Raw genomic sequence first — 22956 nt, 5'->3', positions numbered from 1 at the left:
CGACTTACGGAACAGGCTTGACCTGATTGAGATGCATGAGGACGCTTACAAGCTTCAATCAATTTGGAGCTGCAACCAAGATCACGACCTAAGTTCAGCCATAGCGAGCATGTTTGGTGCATTCAGGACGTCACAAGTCAACTTCGGGGGTCTTCTCTGGCAAGTAGCCGCTGTAGCGGGTCATATCCGGATGTGCAGTCTAGGTCGCTAACTGCAATTGTCGCACTCACCGCTTATACAGGAAGTCACCATGGAGGCTCTCACCAACAAGGAAAGCGAATCAGCGAAAGCGAATGAAGGCGGTAGATAGTGTCATTGAGGCCGTCAGAGCAAGCGGAGTGGAGTTCAAGGCTTTGGTGAGTATGGGTCTCAGCTGTTCACATCTGGTACACGAGCTGTTCAACCGGTTGGAATGCAAGCTGACATCCCGATCTGCTCGCTTCGAATTCTTGTTTCTGCCATCTCTTTCAAATACCATAGGACCGCAACTTGGCTCTGCCGAAAGAGTCTGAGATGAAGCCAAAAGACAAGTACACCACTTTCAGCCGGACAACAGAAGGATACCGAAAGTCGGTGCACAAGGTACCCAAGTTCACGAGAGTGAGTGGAGTCGAATGATCAGACGATTGCTTTCTTTAACGCCAACTGAGATCAACCGCTGTCTTTAGTTGACGCTGAGGGAGAATCCTAGGGGTTTCTAAAGCGGACTATTTGCGATGGGATGTATCATAGTACAGTAATGTATCACCAGACGAAAGACATCATTTCTTCTCTCTCTGTCGACCGGGTGTCTCCAATAGATCGGAAAGTCTCATACAACGGATCTCGGATGAAAGACGTATCTCAGCATGGGCGTTCAATCGACAATCTCGATATTGCCATCAGCGAACCAGCTGTCAAAGTCGGCCATGTCGGAACCGATCATGTCGTTTTCGGCCTTGATAGGCAAGGGCTCTTCGGTCTTGTGGAAAGATTCAATGGCTTCGGGAGCATGTCCAGTGGAACTACGCTTGACTTCAGTGGGAGCCTGATAGAGCGGAGTTTCAACGGGGTCGACAAAAGCTGGTTTGTCTTCCCACTGGTCGGTGTGGGTGAGAATCGAGGATCCAGCAAAAGAAGTATCGAGATGCTCCTTCACGGTAGGCTTGTCCGACGCCTCCTGGATGGGCTCGAATGAATCCTTCGTTTCGCCTTCGACCCCGTCATGAGATGCCAGTACCGGTTTCCTGACTTCCTTCGGGTCGGGTTCGGGAGCGATAAGGTCATCCAAGTCCAGGAAGTAGCTGTACGCATCAGCATCGCCAGGCTGTACCCTAGGCTTCGGAGCGACGATAGGCGGTTCCTCTTTGACATCGAAGCTCATGCTTGAGGGCGGATCGTCCGTGGGGTCGAAGACCATAGGATCCGGCGGAGCCACGTCAGCTACGCTCGAAGGCCTCGAGAAGAACAGAGGTTCCTGGTCTTCCTTTCCGAGTTGCGCGGCCATATTCATGGCGTCCGGACTGGGGGAGTACATCTGACGGGAGGCCGCCTCGAGCTCTGCATATTCGACAGGATCTGCTTTTGGGCGAGGCGGACTCGACTCATCCGGGGTCCACCCTCGAATACGCTCGGACTGCAGGAGGTACTCGGGAACTACGGCAATGTCAGACCAGCAGCTCTGGAGGTCTTAGCTGATCTTACTGCGTACCTGGTTCATCGTCCTTCTTTTGTCTCTTGGCATTGCCTTCCGTTTGATCCGCTTGCGAATCATTCAGGTTGCGTTTCGCCGGCCTCTTTCGAGATTCGGCTTCGTTTTCGGCCTCTAATAAATACATCATCATCTCGTCGATACCTGGAGCAGGGACAAACAGATGCAGCGCATGAGCCACACTTTCACGCCTCTGCCAAATATTCAAACGGCATACCTTCATCGGTGTATTCCGTCGACGCTTGAACAGGCTTCTCAGTGATTATGTCGCCAGTCCCGTCGACTTTCGCCGGCAACGCCTTGGGCTTCGCGGTTTCGGCGACAGAAGCCTTTTAATCAATGTAGATTAAAGTTAGGCCTTGAACCGATGCGTCACGATCGTCTCGCCATACCGGAGCAGCTGGAGCACGGTTTGCTCTGGCGCGAGACTTGGGTTTGACTCCTTCTTTGCAACAGACATGCTGACAAGCAGCCTTGCATTTGTGCTTGCACTTGTAATTGCCATTGGGCAGCCTTTCAGAGTCGCCGCTGGGCTCTTCACCCTGCGAATCCTCGTAGAACGTGTCGAAGACTTGTTCCTCTGGAAACCCCGAGGTAAGCCGCTGGACGAAGCGCGCTCGACCCAAGCAACGGGGACTCGCCATTCATGTTCTGCATCGCGACTGGGTCTACGGCCTTTTTCGTAGGCTTTGCAGCAGATACATTGGGCAAGCTGGTTTGAAGCGAGTCCGCTTCGTTTACAGCTGGCTTTGGGAGCACTCCTTCCGGAATCTCCGGTGAAAACTCTATTTGAAATGAGCGTTTTAGCGGGGCAAGTGTTGGCCAGACAAAATCGGTAGCGTACCTTGCACGCTCGAACACCCTGCCAATTGATCAACTGCTCGAGCATTGGAACTGCATCAGTGCATCCCACTGCGGATCGAATCCGGGAAACCACAGACTTACTGCCTACCATCACCAGAAGCTTTTGTCCCTCCTCGGTGAAGGCGGCTGGGATCCTGAGCGATCGGTTCACGGTTTCGAAGTTTTTCGTACTGCAGCTCGCGTCCGTGAGCGGATCCTACGTACGCAGACCCAAGCAAACCGTCTTACCTAGTATGAAACTCTGTAACGTATTCTCCATCGGACCTGATGGCAACGATAGAAAGGTTCCGGTGGCCGCTTTTGCCCCCTTTCTTCGCGCCTTTCTTGATCAATCGGCCTTCAACTTCAATCACAACGCTGAACTCGATCTTGATCGGTCCTACGGTCTCTTCCGATGTATCAGTCTCCTGCCTGTGTAAATCGACGTTTCTACTCAACAGAGTGATCAGTGCGAGCGGGAATCTAGCCGAACTGACTGAATCTGCAGACGGAAAGTCGGAAAATCTTGCGCCGCTTCTAGTAACTAGAGAACCAGCAGTTCAGTAACGACAATATACCGCGGTTGAAGATTCGGGCTGACCTTGTTACCGAAGCCGGGGTGTCTGTTCAACAGAAGCTCGAGTCGTGAAGCGCTTTGCCGGCGCAGGTCCGCGAAACCTGGCAGTTCATGTTGAGTTCGAGCCATCGCTTTTGGCCTGCATGGGACCAACCTTTGATGTTCTGGGAAGCTAGGACCTTTATCGATTTGGGACCTAAAGAGCGAGGTCTTAGCAGCTGAACCCAAAGCAGCATCTCACAGCACGCTCACCTATAGCATCGATCTGCCTCAACACTACAGTAGAGTCTTCCCAAGCTGCCGGAACGTTCGATGTTAGCTAGCATTAGGCGTGGTCGAACAGCCGTGCGGACCTTTTCCGTTGATTGTCCTCATCAGTTCCAAAGCCGAAAGCATGGCCCCTCCGTATTCTTTTGTGCCAGCGACAAAGGCGATGGCTGCGATATCCATATTAGCCAACTGCGCGAAACTCTCTCTGTAGACGGATCCTGCTCTTACCTCTGCAGATCCTAGGAGCGCATCGCCAGATTTGATACAACTCCTTGGTAAGATTGATCTTTTGACCTTTGCTCTGGTCGAGATAATCTTCCAAGCAAATCGCTCCCAGACACGTTTGCATCAGCATCGAAACCCAATGACTGAAAATGCTGATCAGCTTCAAGAGGACTACTCTTCAAGCTGCTCGATAGCCAACCTACTGGTGTTCAAAGGCCTGATTAGTAGGAGCCGGGAAGCGAAATTCATCGCCCTTGTTGATCTTGCGAAGAAGCTTTGGACAGGCGTGTTAGTCCGGTAGCCAGCTAGACCGTTTGTGGCCCACCTACAGTCTTCTCTGCTTGCCGAAATGCAATCTCGGAGAACTCTGCCGAAGAGCAGAACAAGCTGAGTAATTCCTCAAAGGTTGCGTTCTTAGGCATTGCGAGAATTTTTTGCATCTATGATCCGTCTTGTCAGTTTTTCGCAATGGGTCTTAGATAACATGCGACAGATCGCACAGTCGGTAGCCCTTACGAGAGGAGGTGTGGTCAGTGAAATTCTCGAGCAGGACACGACGTAAAGCTCACTTAGGACGCAAGCGCTCATCACATCTCCAAGTCTGATCCCAGTCAAAGATGACATGAGTGTGACCGCAGCGATCAGCGATGGGAGGCACTTACTTCGTTGAAGCGACGGATCTCAAGTTGTAGTCTTCTACCACGTCGGCACCATCATCAGTTTCGACCAGTCCATCTTTGGACAGCTGTTCCACCGCCGACTATTGGCACAAGATATCTGGAACCGTAAGTTGATTGGCCGCGACTATCAAGCGTTATGGTACCCACATTAACAAAGTCGTCTAGAGCCTGTTGCCAATTCATCGAGTGTTCTCCTTTCGTCGCAAGAGCAGCCGCGTAGTGTTTCGGGTTTTGTTGTATCCGGACGTATAAAAAGGAGCTTGATGAAAAGCCGATAGTGAGTACAAGCCGATATGCTTATTTGCCGTGCATTTCTCACCTTTGAATCCATTGGTGACCATCTGAGAGACTCCGGATAGTCCGCAGACTAATTTCAGAATTGATATCTGAAAACGAGAGGAGGAAATGAGTTGAATTCGGCCCGGAACATTTTCCTGACCTACGCTCGGTGAGTGTTTCGTGAAGTCGTGACTCCAGAATGGTCTTCGATTCGACGCTATCCTTCCACTGCGAAAGTCTTCAGCCAGTTGAAACAAGTGAAGCTGAGATGTTTCGAGCTGAAGAATATCGCGCACCTTTTGCTCATGTTGCTTCTCGCACATTATCTGTCAAGGAGCGGAAATCGATTACCAGCACTTCAACGTGGTCGCGTCTTTTACTCACCACTACCTGTCCATGTGTATCATACTGCGGCCTTCCAGCCCTCCCAATCATTTGTTGCATATCGAGATCCGAGTATTCCTCCATACCTGAAAGTTTCCGCAAGCGCGGATCAGCCACGACGAAGCGGTTACATCACTTGTGTCTTCACGCACCTCCGTTGATCCAGCATTTGGTACCAACGACAACGACCGTATGAGCGGGAAGATTCACTCCAACCGCAAGTGTAGAAGTCGAGACGATGATCATGAGCTGCCCCGACCGGAAACCGTCTTCGATCCGTTTGCGAGCTAGCTGCTCGAGACCACCGTGATGAAACGCGATGCCTGCTCCCGCCAGCGTTGCATCTTTACTATTCGCAACCTCGATTGGGCTGGAGGCCGTGGAGTTGTCAACAAGCAAGACCAGTGATAGCACTCGGGGACTCACGAGCCTGATATCTTCCAGGGAACTCGTCGACCATTTTGTCGGTCTGCTTGGTAACGTTTCAGCAGCTCCTCCGCGATCTGTTCACAACCTTTTTGATGGCAAACACAGATGAGCGACGTGATTTCAGAGGCTGAACACAGACATACTTTTCCTAGTTGCAGCAAAGACAAGGACCGGTTTGTTTTTGGCGTGTTTCAGCAAGCAATCATACAGTTCCGCTTTCAAGCGCGCCGCGAAAGCGAAATCGTTTCCCGCGGAATTGTATCCTACGACAAATCGCTCAAGACGAGTCGGTCTGAACGCTTCGCCGAACTATGATGTGATTCCTATAAGCATTTTTAGGCCGATTCAGACGAATTGAAGAACTTACCTTGTAGACTTTGGCCATCTTCATATCCAAATAGGCTGCGCGCTGGTCAGCAGCACCGCCCGACCCCCCTGCCTCGTAGATGTCGGTACCGGAAGGGGTCAGAGGACGAAGCCATCTGGCGACATCTTCAACGTTCGGAACCTGAGAGTCAATCGGAATCAGTCGGTCTCTTCTCTTCGAATAAGAACAATTGGATCTACCGTAGCGCTCAGAGCTACCACTCGGACAGGCGAAGCTCGAGCGGTAGTGCGCATACGGGAAACGACGACTTCCAGGACTGCTCCCCGACTTTCGTGCAGTAGGTGGACCTGTTGACGTAATATCAACAGAAGGATCAGTCTTCCATAAGGCTTAGACAATTGTTAGGTGCTCACTTCGTCGATCATCAACAGGCCGAGTCGCTGCATGATCTGATCGCTATGCCTTGTAACGCGAGTCACGGCATCCCATTTCTCCGGCGTTGTGATGATGATATCGACATTTCTAGACTCGACCGCGAAACTCTTGGTCCCATCGGTATCTCCGGTATATTCCAGGCACTTGAGACCTAAAGGCTGGAACTTCTCTTTCCAATCCTGGTATCGCTCGGTACACAGGGCCTACCCGTCGATTTATCGCCGTTAGCACCATTTAGCGTTGGTGTAAGCGTATATCAAGACAAACCTTTGTAGGTGCGAGGTAAACAGCAACTTTCCGATCCATCTCGTCCTGTGTGGACCACGATTTGATCATACGTAGCAAAGCGAGTTCAAATATGGCCGTCTTCCCGGACCCAGTAGGGGCTGCTCCAAGGACATTGACAGTATCAGCGTCCTTTCCTACTCGAATCGACATGTCGACAACTCACACGAGACAACCAGGTTGTCGTCGGTGCCATATACCTACTCGAATGAAGATCAGTTCTGTAACTCCGAGGCAAGTAGCGAGTTCACTCACGCTCGGAAATACTTTGCTTTGGACCGCATTGAATTGGCGAAACCGGAAGATACGCCTGAAAGAATCGGCTGCACACGTACCGTTATGAAATCGATCAGAAGGTATGGTATGCGATTCTTGTTCTGAGCTACCCACGAAGTCGGGTCGTCGGAACCAGGTCGATGCCATGCGCGGTCATCTGAGACATGCCGTTATTGTTGGGAGGTAAGGTATAGTCGTGCGAAGTGGACGGCCCATTGTGACCGCCATCGAATCCGTATCTGCTTTGCATGGGCATCGTGCGCGGATCTGTAACATGAAAGTCGGACAGTCAGCCAAACAAGTCAATCATAGCAAGAAGACAAGGCAAAGGCACCCTGAACGTCATCCCCTTCCAAATCCATCCCGTTACGGTTCACTTGTTCGTATTCGTCAGAAGGATAGTCCTGAATTGGTTCGGGCTCATAGGGATATGCTTCTCTCTCTTCATAGGCCGCTAATATGCACACAAAGGACGTCAGGTCGAGCTACATAGTGTGGTTGATGGGTTTGCTCACCTGCTTGATTGGAATGTGGCACGACATCGTATCGTCCATCAGCCTGATGCCGGTATTGCTGGTTTTGATTTCTATACTGCAGGTGACGAAGCGTGGGCGAGTCGTCTGCAGAAAGCAAGTTCATCAAATTGTGCATGACAGAAAAAGCATCGGCTGTAGAGCACGTGCCTGGCATCGCAGAACTGTCACTGTGTGGCAACATCGTGTTCAGATCGTGTTCTTCCGCCATGACGTTATCTTGTAGGTGATTGTAATGTAAACTTCCTTGTCGGTAACGATCCAGAAGGCCTGGATTATAGTTCTGTTCATGATAGGGGTCCTGTCGGGCGTCGTATGATTCACCCATCAAGCCGTTGAGCGCAGCGTAGTTTAAAGACGGCATTGTGCGGCGAGCCGGTCACTCCTCAAATCCCCTAGTCGCGAGTAGTCCGGTCGAGACACGTGAGATCTGGTGGCGACTGGGTACCGTTCGAGGATATGGTTGTAGTTTGACAACAGTCGAGAAGATACGATGCTGATCTGATGATTTGATGATGAATTTAGCAATTCGACCTGGTCGCTCGATCGATCGGCTGATCAGTGATGGCGGATGCAAAATCTCAGGGGAAATCTGAAACGCGTCGAATCTCCCGTAGGGCTAACCCATTCTTGTTCTGACTTGTCAGATTTGAGGCCTCGCTGCGTAGCGGAATCGGATCAACTACCTGGCATATAATTAGGTCAGGATGTTGCACAACGATCGGCGAGCAGGAAACCATCGGCGTGCTGGCTTTTGCTATGGTCAAGGCATGGAAAATCTGTACAAGGGGATAAAAATTCGTGGTACCGCAACGGTCTCGTTGTCTCGTCGTGTATCACTACGAGTAAGCTCCGTTCGAGCGCTTGATCATTTCCCAATCGACCGACGGATCGAGACTCATCTTGACAGTATCCAGCTCGGCCACCTCTGTCGTCTCGTGCCCGGACCATCCCTTGAAACCAAGACCGAGGTCTCTCTGCGCCCCCATCCACGGATCGTTGTCATACATGGTGGTCGACTCGCCAGGATTCGTGGCGTATTCTCTCCAGGCAACGTCTGGCAAGAGGTGGATACGCTTGCCGTCCTTTTCCCTTGCGGTATTTTTGCCTCGAGGGGCATCGCCAAGGGGTAGACCGGTCTTGGGATCCAGCGCCTGTTGATCGTTGTCCCAGGGGGTACCGTATTTCACCTCGCCCGACTTGCCATGCTGATGCTGAGGCAAGATCTTGCCCATCGAATCGGTAACCGGGTTGTGGTCGACGATTTGGCCTCCATAGTCGATAACAGGTTGAAGCCAGTTGCCGAGACCCTCTCCTCCGGCCCGCCTCTCCCGCTCGAATTGCCACTTTTTGATCTCTGCCAGGCGGTCTTCGTCCCGTTTCTCCTCGTCCGTCTTTTCCGGCCTCCCGGTCTTGGGGTCGATCTTGGCTTCGGGAGGCGGCTCCCGATGATTGATACTCGGTCCTCCAGCGCAAGCTGTGACGGGCAAGAACGGTTCGACCAGCATGAAACAATGCTATCAGGATGAGCGGGTAGTCAGAGTGAGCGAAACGCCAAAATCAAGGAAGTCTGCTGCGCCGTCTCACTCACGTAGCGCTTGGGACGAAACATGGTCTTGGCCACTTCCACCTCGTTCTTCGCGTTTTGCAACTTTCTCCAGGCGTCGATCTTGCCCTTTTCTTCTCCCTGAGCTTGTTTTAGTCTCCGCTCAGCTGAAACCGTCTTGGCTAGCGACTTTTTTAGCGCCTCGTCTATCTTCGGCTCGGCCGTAAAATCTGTCGTCTCGCACATCAAAAAGATGGCAAATATGATCTTGATCTGTGGCAGTCGGGGAGGGCTTGAGTGTTGACAATGCCATGATTGGAGGGACTCATCACTCACCAGTGGCCAGTATGTCAGAGTCTGTGCCATGCTTCCCAAGATGATAAGCTCGCACGTGTCAACGAACCCGATCACGGCCCAGTACGAAAGCCTGATACGCTTGTATTTAGCATGCGACCGATGTTTGGACGGGCGAGAGAATTCTTTGGACGTACCACATCGCCCTCATCTTGGGTTCCCGAGCGTTTTGTAAGGCCTTCATGGTATGGTAGATCGGCATGAGGTATACGGACGGATATGGCAGTAGGAATAATAGCGATCGAGGTATGGTTGTACTGTTGTTGACGGTAGTCGTCAGCCGTATCCGCCGAAACAGCATCGATGAGACTTACTATAGGGTTAGGTGAACGACGACTGCTATGCCGACCCAGAGCGTCTCGTCGCTACCAAATAATTTGGCAAAGTCGTAGATTGGGGGACAGGTCTTGGATATCTGTTCAAGAAAGAACGAATGGTGCAATGAGAATCGAGATTCAACATTCGCAAAGCGCTTCTCCTGTACTCACTGCACCGCTTATGCTGCCCTTGAATGTTTCGCCCTCAGTTTGGGCCTTGGCTTCTTTCTTCGAAGAGTCTCCAGAAGACATCGTGTCAGACTTTGCTGCAGAATAGCTCAACCCTTCTTGCTGTGGCCGCTGTGCATCCGATGGCTTGGTCCAGATCCGTACGTGTTGTAGGCTTGACAGCCGTTTTGTGGACTTGGACAGCGACGTGAAACGCGCAACTGTCGTGTCGATAACATCCTTTGTCAACCGGTACCTACGAAAAAAAGGCTGAAACACGTTTGATTTCAGCGCAGTTCACAGGAGTCGGTGAGTCATTTTTATAGTGGCAGTGTCATGCCAAAGATACGTCGCCGAGTTGGAGGGTATCGCTTCCAAGCGACTTCATATTGAGCCTGCGCATTGACTGAATATCCTGCATGGGTAGTAAACATACAATTGTGGGTGACAAAGGTACCTACGACTTTGGCTTGGTCTCGCTTTTCTGTTTCTGAGCCTGCTTCTCAGCTTTGTCGTTCGCTTTCTTCTGCAAGCCGTCCATCCGCTGCTTCCTCCATTTCGGACCTCGGTTGACGACGAGCCATACGAGTGGTGTGAACACCACCACGACACCCGACCACATTACGTACGTCCACCCTGCACCAATCCGATTGATCAGAGCGTCACTGGTAATCAGTGTAGACGCGAGGTCAGAGCTTGGAGCAAGTTTCATCATCACAGGCGATTGGCTTACACAGCTGATACCAAAGCAGCCGCAGACAAGCAGCGACAGAGGTTGAACTATATCAACGGTCGAGTTCAGTGAGATGTGTCACATGATCCGGTAGTGATCGCACGACTCACGCTGGCTGTAATTGCACCTCCGTTGCCCGGAAACAGGTCGACAAGCAATACGTTGGTGATTCCCATAGTTGCTTGCAGACCACCCCCAACTGCGAGTATCGCGAGCATGAGCTGTTGGCAGAACAATGCTGAACCTCAACCAATACTGACTGAAAAAGTTCATGACGAGCGATACCGCGACATTTGCCCTGGCCTCCATTGCCCAACCGAAACCGATGCATGCGGCCAGATATAGTCTAAAGGACCAACCAGTTAGCAATCTCGACGCAGCAGACGGCCCATTCTTGACTCACACTACGATCCAGGGGAATATCCGCAGCCTGACCTTCTCGATAGGAAATCCGTCCAATGAGATCTTGTCCTTGGGGTCGTATCCTGCTTTCGCCTTTGCTCGACCGTAATCCCAGTTCAAAAACCTGCCCAAAGCGAAAGACGTCGCCATCGCTCCGATCCCGTTGGGTCTGGATCATGATGTCTGATGAGTATCAGGTGATCCCTGTAAGCTTTTCCATCTAGACTCACAGATAGCAAAGACCGATCTGAATATCGTTGTACCCGTAGTTTCGCTTCAGTAGCGTCGAGTACGTCGTCAAGACCCAGTAGTATTCCACGTAGAGTAGGCTGGTGAAGGTTAACATGGCAGCTGGCAGGGAATGCGGATGGTCAGTCAAGAGAGAAGTTTAGTCATAGAATGGATTGGAGAGATCCACCGATATCTGGGTAGAGCAACATCTTGAAACTACCAAAGGGGTCGAACTGTATTTACTCCAGGGGCGATCAGTCTCGGCCATACAAGACGGTCAAACCCGTGCTCACCTTTTTGGGTTCGGGCTTTTGCTGGTAATCGAGCGGCAATCGGGAAGCCTTCTCGAGAGGTTTCTTTTCCAGCCTTCTCTGTTTGATGAACTCGACCGGTCGGGCGTTTAATAATGGTGGAGGTATCGAGCCGTCCCCCACTACCGCCCGAAGCGTCTCGGGTAGGATGCTACAGAGGCACGCTCGTCAGACCTAATACAAAAATGAATGGGGAGCAAAGACTCACAAGATCATGACGACCACGTTGATCCCACAAGCGATCGCCAAGAGCCAAAAGATCCACCTCCAGCTCAACGAATACGCCATGATCCCTCCCAAGACGGGCCCGATCGCAGGTCCTCCCATACTGACCGCACTGAAGAGCCCGATATAGCCTCCCCTTTCTTCCGGGGTGGCTATGTCGCCGATACAACCGCTGCCTATGGCGATGACCGCCGATCCGCCCGTAGCTTGTAGGCAGCGGAGTACCATGAGTAGCCAGTAGGCCGAGGTGGGCGTCAGGGCGAGCCCGATACAGGCGAGAACGTAGATGGTGAGAGTGAGTATGTAGACGGGTCTTCGGCCGATGCTGTCGGCCAATGAGCCGAAGAAGGATGGTGTCAGGCCCTCTGTAAAAAGGATACCGATGGATGCGTCAGCGAAATCGAGGCTGTTCTATCTGCTTGAAACTCCTGCACTTACGGAAAATTCTGTGATCGGCTCGACCGGGATCCAGGGTGAACATCGATACTTGAAAGTCATACCATGACCTGTAACCAACTCACAGGTACATCGTGACCGTCAAATTGATGGCCTCGATGCTCTTCCCAAACTGATCCGCTATCGTTGGGATAGCCGGCGCGTAAATCGTCGAGCTTATCGGACTACAACAGCGAATCCCCGGCGATATATCAGATCAGCGTCTCTGACTATCAAGATTCCGGGAAGAGCCCGATTCAGTGGGCTTACCTGAATATCCCTGCGACACTGGAGATGATGACGATCATCCACCTCTGATTCTTCGTGAACGCCGAATAAGGCCGTCGGTTCGTCTCGTCCTTGTCTTCCGTTTTCGTCTCCGCGGACGGTCTCGTCTCTTCACTGGTCTCTACAGCGAGCATATCGGCCGGGTTGGAACCTTCAACCTCTGGTCCTGGGTCTACGCCCTCGGGGGTGTCGTCAGGTTGATCGGGGACGAGCGTGCTCTGCGCGGATCTTGTGTCCCAATCATCTCGATGTCCAGGTCCGGCTGGTACCGTTTCCTTCCCCTTTGGCTCCTCCTTGCCATCTCCTCTTGCGTCTGTAATATCATCCTCTACGGGTAAAGCTGTACTTCGTTTTCGGCACGAATGCGGGGTCCGGATCTTGGTCACCCCGGTGGTCGTGCTCGACTCGCCCATCGTCGGCGTTCGGTCGTGGTCCATTCTCCCAGAGACAGCTAGAGTTAGGGTATAGTCAAGGTATATGGATTATAGGCTTGAGGTATAGAGAGTCATGTTCTTTGTACTGGAACAGTGATTTTGAATGGCGAACGATTAGTGAAGCGAACAAGGTCGATAGCGAGGGATCCCGAAGAATTTCTATTTCGGATCAATCGTCATCCTCGGGTCGGACGAGGCCGATGATGGGCGGCCGGCCGTGACAGCCATAGCGGGCAACTCTGGGTTTCAAGATGAAAAATCCAAAACGGGAAGAGGCCAGGCTTTGGATTGAACCGACGATAGCTTGTGTATCAAGCTTATGAACATACGGTATCGATGATCGCTATGATCGTTGGTGAGATGGAATAATCCTTGAGGTTGAAACAATAAGATTTGTGAAAGGCTCAAAGGACCTCCGCGAATGGCTGACGAGGTGGGTCGCTGATCCACCTCGCGATCGAGAGGAGAGGAAGGATCCACTTGAATTTGCGATGATGGTGAATCGAGAGAGATGGTTGGTGATGCAGACTCGGTGCGCAAGTATGACGGAAGTCTGCCTCTTTAGGTTTTCCTTAAGATGAGGTTGCGAATCGTCAACCTGCTACAGTCCCGGACAACCAAGGAGAGCTATCAACCAAGGTCGCAGCGATCGCAGCAAGAGGTCGTCGGAAGCAAATGATGATATCATCACGACCTGCGACCTTGATGAACCTCACGTGACGATCTGCCGCTGCCGGCCCGCTGCTGCTGCTGCCGCATCCATCTTTGTTGTTTTTGCATCCGCCCCGCATGAGCGAGATCTGTCCCGGAGTTCGAGCTCGGTGCTGCTGCTGCGATAGGGGGGGTACTCTCTTATACTCTTAACACCTCTCTCTCCTGTTCATCTCTTGTTCTCTTGTCACAACCTTTGCTACCTCTTCAACACACCTCACATCTCTCTTGCATCACTCGCAGACACCAGGTCGACAGCAAGGGTCCACCGACACTTTACCCGCACATGGCACCTGCCAACCGTCCCGTCTTGCCAAAGATCAACACCCACGTACCTCCTACGACCACTCCCAAAGTATCTCGCAACTCGGCATCGCAAGCAGCAAATCATAGTACCTCGAAACAAGGCGTATCTAGTGATGGCCAAGATGGACACCTCAAGGTCGACGCCGAGCCAAGTCGAAGGAACCGTGATGAGAACGAGGTCGTAAGGAAACGACCGGACCTGCCCGTCCCTGCGACCCCTATCGTCGTCCCGCCTACTCCCGCCAGTGCGAGTGGGGACTATAGAGGGGATCGGCAGCGAGCTAGGTCTCCTGCTCAAGAGTCGGTCAGCGAGGAAGAAGAAGATGAAGAGGAGGAGGGCAAAGACGAGCAGGAGGGAGACGGGGATAACGAGTCACCTGGCTACGTCCAGGCAGAATCTCCTTCAGAGTACCACGAGGACGAGGACGAACAAGAACGGGAGACAAAGGACGCTTCAACTTCGCCTTCCCCGGAGAACGAAACTGATGCGGACGATGTCCAGTTGGTATCCACCCCCGAAGAGGAAGACTATCCTCCTGTTCAGATCACCGAATCGCCTACGACGGAAGAACCAGAAGAACAGCATGATTATGTCGAGTTTGAATCTCCGGTTGATGAGCACGAACTATCGCAGGCGGGGTCGTCCCACGGGAACAGCACAAGTGATCAGGCTGGACGGCAGAGTTCAAGTCGGGGGAGAAGAGGTGATGCACAAGACGATAGCGACGACGACGACGAGGCAGACAAGGATATCGCGGAGCTTGCCCGGCGCAAACTCGAGATTGATCCGGACGCACGATCATCTTCAGACCGCCCGACCGGTTCTACCACCGACCCTCGAAGTCGATGGGCCAAGATCAGGCAACGAGCTCGACAGCGGATGGATTCGGAGGAGAGCAATACGACAATGGGCGCGGACAAGCCGAGCAGGAGTAATACGGTCTTGTTGTCCTCGATAGAGCAGGACAAGGAGCGGGACTCGAACGCAGACGGAGTTCCGGAAGATGAAGTTAGCTCACCGGTGGAGATGATGGAGTCTCCCAAGAGTGGGTCGTCTTCACCCGACCGTGGAGTGCATGGAGCTGGGCACAGGCTAGCACCTCGCCGGGATGTCAAGCAGGACGATCGCTCCAGCTCGCGCTCCACTCGGTCGAGGTCGAGGTCGGGATCCCGACCACCTCAACCTATTGCGGGAACGTTCCTCGCCAAATCCCCCAAAGCGATACACGAGACGGCTTCTCTGCCCGTCCCGCTCATGGGCAGCGACGAGAGCGCCGGGACGGCAGCTGGCTCGTCCTCCTCGGCAGACGGGACCAGGACGCCGTATTGGAGCGAACTCGCTACGAGCCCGATGGCAGGGGTCTTGTCTGGTGAGAGCGAGGACGAGTCGACACGTCCGGCGACGATGAACCGGGAAAAGCCGGGACCGGGACCGTGGCCTTCGAGGCGTCGATCGAGCAATTCGCCATCACCTCGACCCGACCTGCTCAAGGTGTCTAGCTCACAGTCGAGCCTCGCACGTTCGGCACCCAATTCGCCTCGGATAAAACCGGCCAAGGGTGAACGTGAAGCCACAGCTTCACCCGTATCGAAAGCCAAATCGACGACTCGGGCCAACTCGAACCCCCCGGAACTGGATCTGAACGACCGAGAACTTGGCGCAGAGCTGAGGAGCCGGCTGAGCGGGCACCCGGGGCATGCAAGACGGAACAGCAGTACGCACAGGGTGTTGGAGACGTTGGACGCCAAACATCACGCCAACGAAAAGGGTCAGAGGATGGTCAACCAGTACGCTCTGGGTCCGTTGATCGGGCGAGGTGCGTACGGGAATGTCGAAAAGGGAATAGACGTCGGGACGGGGCAGGAATACGTAAGTCGACTGAACATGTTGTTATAGCCTGGATGACATGAGGGGCTGATTTTTAGGGTCAATTCCATTCGATCAGGCCATCAAAGAGTTCTCGAAATCCCGGTTAAAGCGGCAGCAGCAGTTGTCATCCGCGAGCCGGATTCGGAAACCCAAGTTTGAGGAGGATTCGGCCAACCAGGGCAGCGATGACAGGGGCACGAGCAAGGCCAAGGGCAATGTCAAGGGAAAGGGCAAGGGCAAAGATGACGACGAGGACCCACTGGCTCTCATTCGGAGAGAGATTGCGGTTATGAAGAAGTTGGAGTGAGTGAAGGGCGTGTTGTTTATTGGTTCGAGCTGTGATGGCTGACGCAATGAAACCTCTTTGTTGTCTGAAACAGTCATCCGAATGTAAATAAAACGTACGAGTGAAACTTGCCGATACTGCGAGCTGATACATCCCCCGTATATACAGCTGGTCCTGCTCTATGAAGCCATCAACGTCAACACGTCCGACTCGCTGTATCTCGTGCTCGAATACGTTCCAGGCGGTACATTGATGGACATCAAGGTCGGAGGTAAACCCTCGAAATCGCTCGACAAGGAGAAGGCCCGATCCTACTTTCGACAACTCACCCTGGGTCTCGAGTATCTCCATTCCGCCGGCGTGACACATCGGGACATCAAGGTGTGTCACATATTTCCTGATTGGGGTGAGGGAGAGAATCATAGTTGACATGAAGGATCGTAGCCCGACAACGTCTTGTTAAGCGCGGATCGAACGCAAGTCAAGTTGTGTGATTTCGGCGTCTCGGAGATGTTTACAGCAGGAGACGACCGGATGAAGAAGAGTGGAGGCAGTCCGGCTTTCATGAGTCCCGAAGCAGCGATTCGTACGTGTCCAGGATCAAGGGAGCCGGATACATTCAGGGCTAACGCGGTGTTATAGTGACCCAGGGCGACGTACACGCCAAACCCGTTGACATTTGGGCGATGGGTGAGCACTCCACCAGATCAGCCTTATATGGAGGCGTTACTGATCGTCCTCTGCTACGCAATCTCAGGTGTCACGCTATATTGCATGCTTCGTGGAAGCCTGCCGTTCGAGGCTGATAACCCGCTGGATCTGTTCGAGGCGATCAAGGAGCAAGAGTAAGGCGGGAGGGTTCGAAAGTCGACAACAATTCGATCGCTGACGCGCTGGCGTTCTTGCTGATGATAGACCTCATATCCCGCCCGAATGGGACGACGATGTAAAGGACTTGGTCAGCCGGATGCTCAAGAAGGACCCGGACGAGAGGATGGTCATTGAGGAGATGAGAGTACGCAATGTTTCTGCTCTACGGGCACACGTCCCCGCTGCTCACCTGACCTGACCTGTTTCCGACTTGTAGGAACACCCATGGGTGACAAAGAACGGCGAGGATCCGATGCCCACAACAGATCAGGTGCGTTATGCGATCTCAACCTTGCCTTCGCCACCAGCTTTCGTATTCGCTAACTCGACGTCTCGTCTCCATTTCAGAACCTGTACGAGATCGGTAAACAGGTGGAAGAGCCGAGCGAAGAGGAAGTGGGCAATGCCATTTCCACCTTCAGGGCCTCTTTGTGAGTGTGGCACGCGGTCAAACGAAAGTATAGCATGCGGGGCGATAGCTAATATCGAGCCGCACGGTATGATAGTACGGTCATCTTGGCCATCCAAAAGTGAGTCTCCTTGGATCGAAAGTTATAACGCGAGACTGGAGTTGACATCCGTTGTTTCTGACAGGATGCGCCGGATGTACCGACGTCGACGCGGGCTCTCTTCCTCGGGATCGTCCAATTCGGCATGGTCGACCCCGACCATGTTGTCCCCCGCTACTGAGCATCCACCTGGGGCGAACAACAACAACGACAACAAGAGCAACAACAACAACAACAAGCCGAACCTGGGCTTGCTGGGCGCGAGCGGGTTGTCCAGCATCTCACCGAATGGAGTCGCTGATGGGCATGTGACGAGTCCGGAAGAGATCGAAGAGAAAGACAAGGATGGAGATCGTGGTGGTGGTGCGTCGGATTACTTTGGGAGTCGAGGGAGCGGCGGTGCTAGACGAGAGTGAAGGGATGCGCGCTAGGAAGCGCGAATTCGAACGAGGACAATGAAGAGAGCGAGGTCAGACGTTTCAGGGCATTCAGGGTGTGCGTGTCATTATTGTCATTTGCGGGGCATTATCGGTGTACGGCACGTAGATTATAATGAGGTCACATGCTCACATGAGGTCATGCACAGCCAAAACGTTCGGAGCATAGAGGCGATGGTGGTTAGTGCCTCGGGCAGGCTGTGCCGGATGCAAACCCGCATGCAAAAGATGTTTCCGGGGTTCAGGTCACCGAGATTCACCCAACTACTGCACCTGCTAGCTTCTTTGTGCATGTGCGAGGGGGGAGGCGACCTTCATCCGACATGATGTTCACCCTAATACACCTAGGGAGATGCTACCAAAGACATCGATATCGATATTCGACGACAGGGAGACTGGTACTCTACTGGAACAAATATACGAGCTCAAGGATCACCGCAGCCACCTACCTTTTACCCCACATTCACCCCCCGCATACGGCTGACACAACCCTAATAACAAACAAGACCAGGCCGACATCACAACAAAATCGCAAAAAGACTACGACTCCGACCTTGCAATCTACACACATCGTATCTCCAACCTAGGTCTTTCACTACGGCCAACTATAATTTTCGGACTTATTGGGGACATCATCGAGTAGTAATCAGGCTGCATCTGCTTCGAGAGGAGAATTGATCGGAACATTTGAGGAATCGCTTTCAAACTTTTTGCCATGGCCGGTATGTCCAGCTCGACGAATCACCTCGGTCCCGTGATCCAATTCTGACTTTGTGACATCAACACCCGTTGCTAGACTTGAACACGTCCACCCGAGCGACCTCTGTGGCGGTCTCCACACCTGTGTCGCAGACGAGCCCGACTGCTGCGGTTTCCAGCGCTGCGGCGACATCGACATCACAAGCGGCAGCGACCACTCCGACGACCTCGGCAGGAGTGTCGAGCACTGTCCCGGCTACTACTACCCAAGCAGGATCAACGTCTGTGCCAGGAAGCACGACGACGAACCCTGTCTCATCGTCAACTGTTACGGATGCTTCGTCCACTCTGATCACAACCACACCTGCAACGACATCCGAGCCGGTCTCGACATCAGCGGTAGTGTCTACTACCCCTTCATCGTCTTCCATCCCCTCTACCTCATCTGCTCCATCTACCACAACCGTCGCTTCTATCACGACTTCGGCACCTACCTCGACACGGCCTACCACCTCGGCAGAAGTTTCCTCCACCTCGATCATGATCTCGTCCGATTCTTCTCGGGGGACCATCTACAGCACGACGGTCGTCTACGTAAGCATGACCGATTCGAGGGGGAGCTCGTACCTTTCCAGCACCGCCCTCACTGGTGGATCGGGTCAGCTCAATTCGGGCAGTCGAGGGGGAAGCGATCCGAGTGAGTCTCGTCTCTGGTTCGGATTGCGTTTGATCTCGAATCGGCAACTGATTTGAAATCCGACACGGTGATCTTGGTAGATATCGGAGCGATCGTCGGTGGTGTCGTAGGAGGCGTCTTGGGTGCGGCCATCTTGGGCGCTCTGGCGTTCTTTTATTGGAGGAAAAAGAGACAACCCAAGGCGAGCGCGCTGGACGAAAAGATGGTGAGTCTGGTAGCGTCATCAATGGCAATTCAGGAGACTGACATGTCCTACCGTCGTGTGTAACCAGTTCGACCCCTCGCACACCACTCGGCATTCAGGAGGACCGAATATGCCGGTCGATCTGATCGGGGATGGGTATGGAGCGACGGGAGGTAGCCAGATCTCGCCCTACACTTCAGGGATGGGATCCAAGGCGGGTGCTGCTGGGTGGGCTGGAGGTGCTGCTGCTACAGCGGGTCTGGCAGCTACTGGCGCCGGGGCGGGAGCATACCAGCACAACCGCCAGCATTCCCGCGAACCTTCGGACCCTCGGTACGCTTACCCTTCGAGGGGAAGCTTCGATTCGACCGTCTATAGCGGTACGACGGATCCGTACATGAACAACATGGCCGGGATGGGAGCTGGGATGGCCGCCGGTGCCAATAGCGGTCGGGCCAGAGCTGCAGGGTATCCCGATAGGTACGGCTCGAATTCGGGACATGACAACGGGTACTATGCGACGACGCCGCAGTCGCCTGAAAACAACCGGAGATCAGGCGGATGGGGTGTTGCGGCGGCGATGGGCAACGATATGGGTGGAGCTGGGGGTTACTCTTCTAGGGACTATGCTACTGGAGGGTATCCTCGTGATGACGACGACTACTCGATGCCTTCTCCGCCCGTCTCGGCCGTTGGGAATGGAAGCAACCGTAACCGAATGAGCGCTTCGGCCATGGCCAAGTTGAGGGAAGCCAGAGGGGAGGCGCCTTATCCTGACCAGAATGGCAACGACTTTGTGGCTGGACCCGTCGGTTCTCATGGGAGGAGACCCAGCTCGCAAGGGTTGAGCTCTTATGACGGTCCCGATGATCAGGTGGACGACTACTATGGCGGCGGTGGAAATCATAATCGGAGGAGCAGCAACGGATTGAGCAGGACGAGCGAGGGAGATCACACGGGGCGGGGGAGTCTGGTCGTTCACGACGACGGTGGACCCATCCCAGAGGACGAGGAGCGAGGCGCTCTTCCAGGCGAGCTGCCGCCAACGTAAGTCACGAGAGACCGCTCAAGGATAAGATTGAGACAGGCAAGCTGACGAGACCTTTGACGGAATGTAGATACCACTCCATTCCTCAAGGCGCTAGGTAGCCGGGACCGCACAAGGAGAAATAGACAATGCGAAATACGCAAAACACGAAAAGTAAACGCAAATAGAGCGACGAGGCCGAATCACTATAGGATCTCGCCAACGCTTGTAGCATATGTATTCCCCATATCATGTCCATCCCGAAAACGGGACGAATAGCATCATATCCTCATGCAACCATCCAACCCGTTTTCGCCGATGTCCCGAAAATGACGTAATCGATGGCGCGAGACGTTATTGTTGGCTTGTTGGGTGACGTAGGGATCGACCTCTTTGATCGATTCAAGGAGAACCAACCAGTTGTTCTCTCCTATAGCCCCTTAGCCCTTCTCAATCTCCCTCAACCACTCTTCACTCGATCGATCAAACAACACACAATGTCAGCTCCTGTCGTACTCCTCAGCATTCCGTCGGTCAGGCTCGTCCATATCCCCTCTCCGGGTCAGGAGATCACGCTCGCATCGGGAGAGCTCAGCCTCACCGAACTGCCTACCGAGCCCGGACACGGAAACGCCCTGAAAGCTCTGGCCTTGTCCGGTGAGCAAAGAATCCAACTCTATGAATGTTTGGAGAGACGCTGACTGGCGGTATGATCGCTCTTGCAGTCGACCACGCTACGTTCCCCATCACAGCCAAGGCGCCCATCAGCCCTACCGAGACGAACCACGCTCACCCCAGCTACGTCTTCCGCCCAGCCGGACTCGAGGCCGCTACCAACCCTGAAAAGTCGATCGGTGGATTGGGCAAGGTCAAGATCGTCTTTACCGAGAGCAAGAACCCGGGCGAATATGAAGCTGCCGAAGCCCTCTCTCGGGCTTTCGAAGCGACGCTGAGGGAACACAAGGTCTGGAAGGATCACGGGTATTACGATGAGGAAGACGAGGTTGACAGAGAGCACCCCGAAGGTGCTTCGTACGGGACGACAATCGCGGATACTTTGACCTCTTACGCACGAATGTTCAGCAACAAGGTCGCCCAATTGACCGACTCGCACGTTGAAAACTCGGCTCCTTTGCGACCTACTCAACCGGGAGATAGCGTCAAGGCGCTCGCGCATTCTTCGGAAGGGTTCACCAACCGTCTCGCCGAGGTTACTACTTCCGTAGCTACTACCATCACGAATGTCGTGCACGATTCCGCCAAGTATGTCGGAGAAATGGCACATCAGACCGCTCAGGATCTCGATCAAAAGTATGGCAGTGGTGGACATCCCGGTCCTGTCAGGCAGCAGGTCAACGAGACTGCCTTGGGCGTCAAGGAGATGGGTAAGGCTGCATATGATGACGCTGCCGTCGCGGGTCAGGGGTTGAAGGAGGCGTGAGTAGACGGCCTGCGGTCACCAGATATGAAAATGAGGGATCTGACATCTAGGATTTTGTTCATCTAGCGCCGAGACGACGGGTTCTTCCATCTCGACCAACATGCACAAGGGGATCGCTCACGATCTCGGACCAGAGAGCGACAAGGTAGCCCAAGGTATGTTGACTTCCATCCGGTTTCTTCGTATAGCTCTGCCTGCCCAACATTATCATCGTATTGATCCTACACTCTCTATCATGGCATAGACATCGGACAGAGCTCGGCTAACCTCGCTACCGCCGGTGGAGATATCGCGTTGAGCACAACGGGTTATGTCCACGGATTCAACGCTGCCACCGGTGCGGGCCAAGGTCTCGCTGGAGAGAAATAGAGCACGGAATAGGAATTGCACAGGTAATGAGAGAAGATTGTCGTGACTGTATGTATACCGAAGCCAAAGCCATGTTATATAGAGATGATACACTGAGATAGGCGGAGGATTCTACAAGACCGCTTCAGTCATGCGTTACATGCTGAGCCAAAATCTTCGGTTGACACACGTTTCTTTGCCGTTCTGCCGGCTACGAACAGTCTAGCCTTCGAAGATTGAGGACCAGCATGCTTTGGATAGTCAGCGGAAGGATTGGAAATCTTGAAGCAAGCCTCAGCAGGGAATGAATGGATGAAAGGGCTAAGGATGTGGGTGGGATTCGAATCGTCTCCTCATTATAATCTAAACAGCAGGTCAGCAACGGTAGAGCTTTGAATCAATCAGACAAGGCGAAGTGTCAGGGATATGGTACTCGGTGCAGATGTAACGATGGCATCTTACCAAAAGAAGGAATCTGCATAGGGCGGCTGCATCCTTTAGCATCCTGCCTTTTTCCAGATGGACTGCGGCGATAAAGTGCTTCCAAGGCGCAAGAAGTTTGATGTCATGGTGACCGAGTCGGGACACCTCCTTTGCACTCGTCATGATCTCGATGGCAAGAAGCTGACCAACAGCCTTGATCAAGCAGTTTTCAACAGCACCCAAGCTCTTCTATCGCTGACCATTCTTTCATGCTTCCTCTCTTGTCGTAGCTGTTTCCAGACGCTCGCTGCACACATGGAAGAGACAAAGTCATCTCGCCTCTCTCAATGAGTGCACTGTAACCGGGCACCGGTGTTCGATTCCCACTAGAACCTTGTAATTCGATCAACTCGGCAGACTAGCCATTTCGTGGAGCGGCCGACGATGGACAATGGGAACCGCGGAACACT

The 22956-nt window shown here is 53.2% G+C and overlaps 8 protein-coding genes across 8 annotated transcripts; 4 read left to right on the top strand and 4 right to left on the bottom strand.

Annotated features, from left to right (window-relative positions):
* Positions 1-68: 68 nt before the first annotated feature.
* On the top strand, positions 69-780 carry HD553DRAFT_302316 (mitochondrial ribosomal protein L31). Its single transcript, XM_046178729.1, has 4 exons — positions 69-159; positions 242-356; positions 481-600; positions 669-780. Exons 1-4 carry the CDS (start codon positions 110-112, stop codon positions 699-701), a joined length of 318 nt encoding a protein of 105 aa, XP_046040031.1. The 5' UTR covers positions 69-109; the 3' UTR covers positions 702-780.
* On the bottom strand, positions 668-2070 carry HD553DRAFT_3647 (uncharacterized protein). The gene is made up of 2 exons (XM_046184056.1): positions 1691-2070; positions 668-1635 (listed from the first exon to the last, which is right to left on the bottom strand). Exons 1-2 carry the CDS (start codon positions 1911-1913, stop codon positions 857-859), a joined length of 1002 nt encoding a protein of 333 aa, XP_046040030.1. The 5' UTR covers positions 1914-2070; the 3' UTR covers positions 668-856.
* Positions 2071-7793, bottom strand: HD553DRAFT_3646 (uncharacterized protein). Its single transcript, XM_046184053.1, has 33 exons — positions 7385-7793; positions 7217-7321; positions 7036-7155; positions 6816-6968; positions 6681-6748; positions 6592-6625; positions 6408-6526; positions 6119-6343; positions 5945-6052; positions 5745-5885; positions 5521-5686; positions 5375-5462; positions 5101-5318; positions 4949-5034; positions 4861-4890; positions 4729-4792; positions 4605-4671; positions 4433-4544; positions 4268-4365; positions 4175-4206; positions 4106-4116; positions 3935-4045; positions 3809-3879; positions 3609-3748; positions 3464-3547; positions 3363-3407; positions 3265-3306; positions 3135-3211; positions 3031-3077; positions 2783-2965; positions 2636-2724; positions 2535-2567; positions 2071-2475 (listed from the first exon to the last, which is right to left on the bottom strand). Exons 1-33 carry the CDS (start codon positions 7596-7598, stop codon positions 2228-2230), a joined length of 3429 nt encoding a protein of 1142 aa, XP_046040029.1. The 5' UTR covers positions 7599-7793; the 3' UTR covers positions 2071-2227.
* Positions 7794-7919: 126 nt separating this feature from the next.
* On the bottom strand, positions 7920-10103 carry HD553DRAFT_302301 (uncharacterized protein). The gene is made up of 7 exons (XM_046178728.1): positions 10081-10103; positions 9623-9889; positions 9449-9549; positions 9272-9391; positions 9117-9207; positions 8826-9053; positions 7920-8751 (listed from the first exon to the last, which is right to left on the bottom strand). Exons 2-7 carry the CDS (start codon positions 9701-9703, stop codon positions 8074-8076), a joined length of 1299 nt encoding a protein of 432 aa, XP_046040028.1. The 5' UTR covers positions 9704-9889; positions 10081-10103; the 3' UTR covers positions 7920-8073.
* Positions 9890-12839, bottom strand: HD553DRAFT_3651 (major facilitator superfamily domain-containing protein). The gene is made up of 12 exons (XM_046184065.1): positions 12227-12839; positions 12043-12141; positions 11960-11967; positions 11505-11886; positions 11279-11447; positions 11173-11218; positions 10985-11105; positions 10756-10923; positions 10613-10698; positions 10463-10551; positions 10353-10399; positions 9890-10284 (listed from the first exon to the last, which is right to left on the bottom strand). Exons 1-12 carry the CDS (start codon positions 12679-12681, stop codon positions 10077-10079), a joined length of 1878 nt encoding a protein of 625 aa, XP_046040027.1. The 5' UTR covers positions 12682-12839; the 3' UTR covers positions 9890-10076.
* Positions 12840-15100: 2261 nt separating this feature from the next.
* On the top strand, positions 15101-17156 carry HD553DRAFT_266501 (kinase-like domain-containing protein; the record flags this gene model as incomplete). Its single annotated transcript, XM_046177489.1, has 10 exons — positions 15101-15565; positions 15642-15868; positions 15946-15955; positions 16020-16232; positions 16296-16437; positions 16494-16541; positions 16609-16696; positions 16767-16866; positions 16939-16992; positions 17070-17156. 10 exons carry the CDS (start codon positions 15101-15103, stop codon positions 17154-17156), a joined length of 1434 nt encoding a protein of 477 aa, XP_046040026.1.
* Positions 17157-17994: 838 nt separating this feature from the next.
* Positions 17995-20637, top strand: HD553DRAFT_346894 (uncharacterized protein). Its single transcript, XM_046183254.1, has 5 exons — positions 17995-18389; positions 18464-19063; positions 19144-19268; positions 19336-20294; positions 20366-20637. Exons 1-5 carry the CDS (start codon positions 18383-18385, stop codon positions 20394-20396), a joined length of 1722 nt encoding a protein of 573 aa, XP_046040025.1. The 5' UTR covers positions 17995-18382; the 3' UTR covers positions 20397-20637.
* On the top strand, positions 20638-22182 carry HD553DRAFT_302289 (uncharacterized protein). Its single transcript, XM_046178727.1, has 4 exons — positions 20638-20931; positions 21000-21711; positions 21782-21870; positions 21960-22182. The coding sequence occupies exons 1-4, from the start codon at positions 20772-20774 to the stop codon at positions 22082-22084; spliced, it is 1086 nt and encodes a 361-aa protein (XP_046040024.1). The 5' UTR covers positions 20638-20771; the 3' UTR covers positions 22085-22182.
* Positions 22183-22956: the final 774 nt, after the last annotated feature.

This window comes from Filobasidium floriforme (assembly GCF_021052385.1).
Source record: "Filobasidium floriforme strain CBS 6241 chromosome Unknown HD553scaffold_1, whole genome shotgun sequence".
NCBI lineage: Eukaryota > Fungi > Basidiomycota > Tremellomycetes > Filobasidiales > Filobasidiaceae > Filobasidium > Filobasidium floriforme.
The sequence above is the reverse complement of the archived record's forward strand: the minus strand, read 5'-3'. Positions and strand labels throughout refer to the sequence as shown.

Bases quoted from the DNA above. Each gene is read 5' to 3' on its own strand.
- HD553DRAFT_302301 (XM_046178728.1), bottom strand. From the start codon at position 9,703: ATGTCTTCTGGAGACTCTTCGAAGAAAGAAGCCAAGGCCCAAACTGAG. The intron at 9,208-9,271 runs GTACGTCCAAAG...CAAGCGTATCAG, and splicing joins CCCAAGATGAGGGCGATGTG to GCTTTCGTACTGGGCCGTGA. The intron at 9,054-9,116 runs GTGAGTGATGAG...CGACTGCCACAG, and splicing joins CTCTGACATACTGGCCACTG to ATCAAGATCATATTTGCCAT.
- HD553DRAFT_3647 (XM_046184056.1), bottom strand. From the start codon at position 1,913: ATGAAGGTATGCCGTTTGAATATTTGGCAGAGGCGTGAAAGTGTGGCT. The intron at 1,636-1,690 runs GTACGCAGTAAG...ACATTGCCGTAG, and splicing joins AAAGAAGGACGATGAACCAG to TTCCCGAGTACCTCCTGCAG.
- HD553DRAFT_3651 (XM_046184065.1), bottom strand. From the start codon at position 12,681: ATGGACCACGACCGAACGCCGACGATGGGCGAGTCGAGCACGACCACC. The intron at 12,142-12,226 runs GTAAGCCCACTG...TCGCTGTTGTAG, and splicing joins AGTGTCGCAGGGATATTCAG to TCCGATAAGCTCGACGATTT. The intron at 11,106-11,172 runs GTGGATCTCTCC...ATTCCCTGCCAG, and splicing joins GTTGCTCTACCCAGATATCG to CTGCCATGTTAACCTTCACC.
- HD553DRAFT_3646 (XM_046184053.1), bottom strand. From the start codon at position 7,598: ATGCCGTCTTTAAACTACGCTGCGCTCAACGGCTTGATGGGTGAATCA. The intron at 6,053-6,118 runs GTGAGCACCTAA...TTACGTCAACAG, and splicing joins GCCTGTTGATGATCGACGAA to GTCCACCTACTGCACGAAAG. The intron at 2,476-2,534 runs GTACGCTACCGA...CATTTCAAATAG, and splicing joins AGGGTGTTCGAGCGTGCAAG to AGTTTTCACCGGAGATTCCG.
- HD553DRAFT_346894 (XM_046183254.1), top strand. The intron at 19,064-19,143 runs GTGAGTCTCGTC...TGATCTTGGTAG, and splicing joins TCGAGGGGGAAGCGATCCGA to ATATCGGAGCGATCGTCGGT. The intron at 19,269-19,335 runs GTGAGTCTGGTA...GTGTGTAACCAG, and splicing joins GCGCGCTGGACGAAAAGATG to TTCGACCCCTCGCACACCAC.
- HD553DRAFT_302316 (XM_046178729.1), top strand. From the start codon at position 110: ATGTTTGGTGCATTCAGGACGTCACAAGTCAACTTCGGGGGTCTTCTC. The intron at 160-241 runs GCAAGTAGCCGC...CCGCTTATACAG, and splicing joins AACTTCGGGGGTCTTCTCTG to GAAGTCACCATGGAGGCTCT. The intron at 357-480 runs GTGAGTATGGGT...CAAATACCATAG, and splicing joins GAGTGGAGTTCAAGGCTTTG to GACCGCAACTTGGCTCTGCC.
- HD553DRAFT_302289 (XM_046178727.1), top strand. From the start codon at position 20,772: ATGTCAGCTCCTGTCGTACTCCTCAGCATTCCGTCGGTCAGGCTCGTC. The intron at 20,932-20,999 runs GTGAGCAAAGAA...TCGCTCTTGCAG, and splicing joins GAAAGCTCTGGCCTTGTCCG to TCGACCACGCTACGTTCCCC. The intron at 21,871-21,959 runs GTATGTTGACTT...ATCATGGCATAG, and splicing joins GAGCGACAAGGTAGCCCAAG to ACATCGGACAGAGCTCGGCT.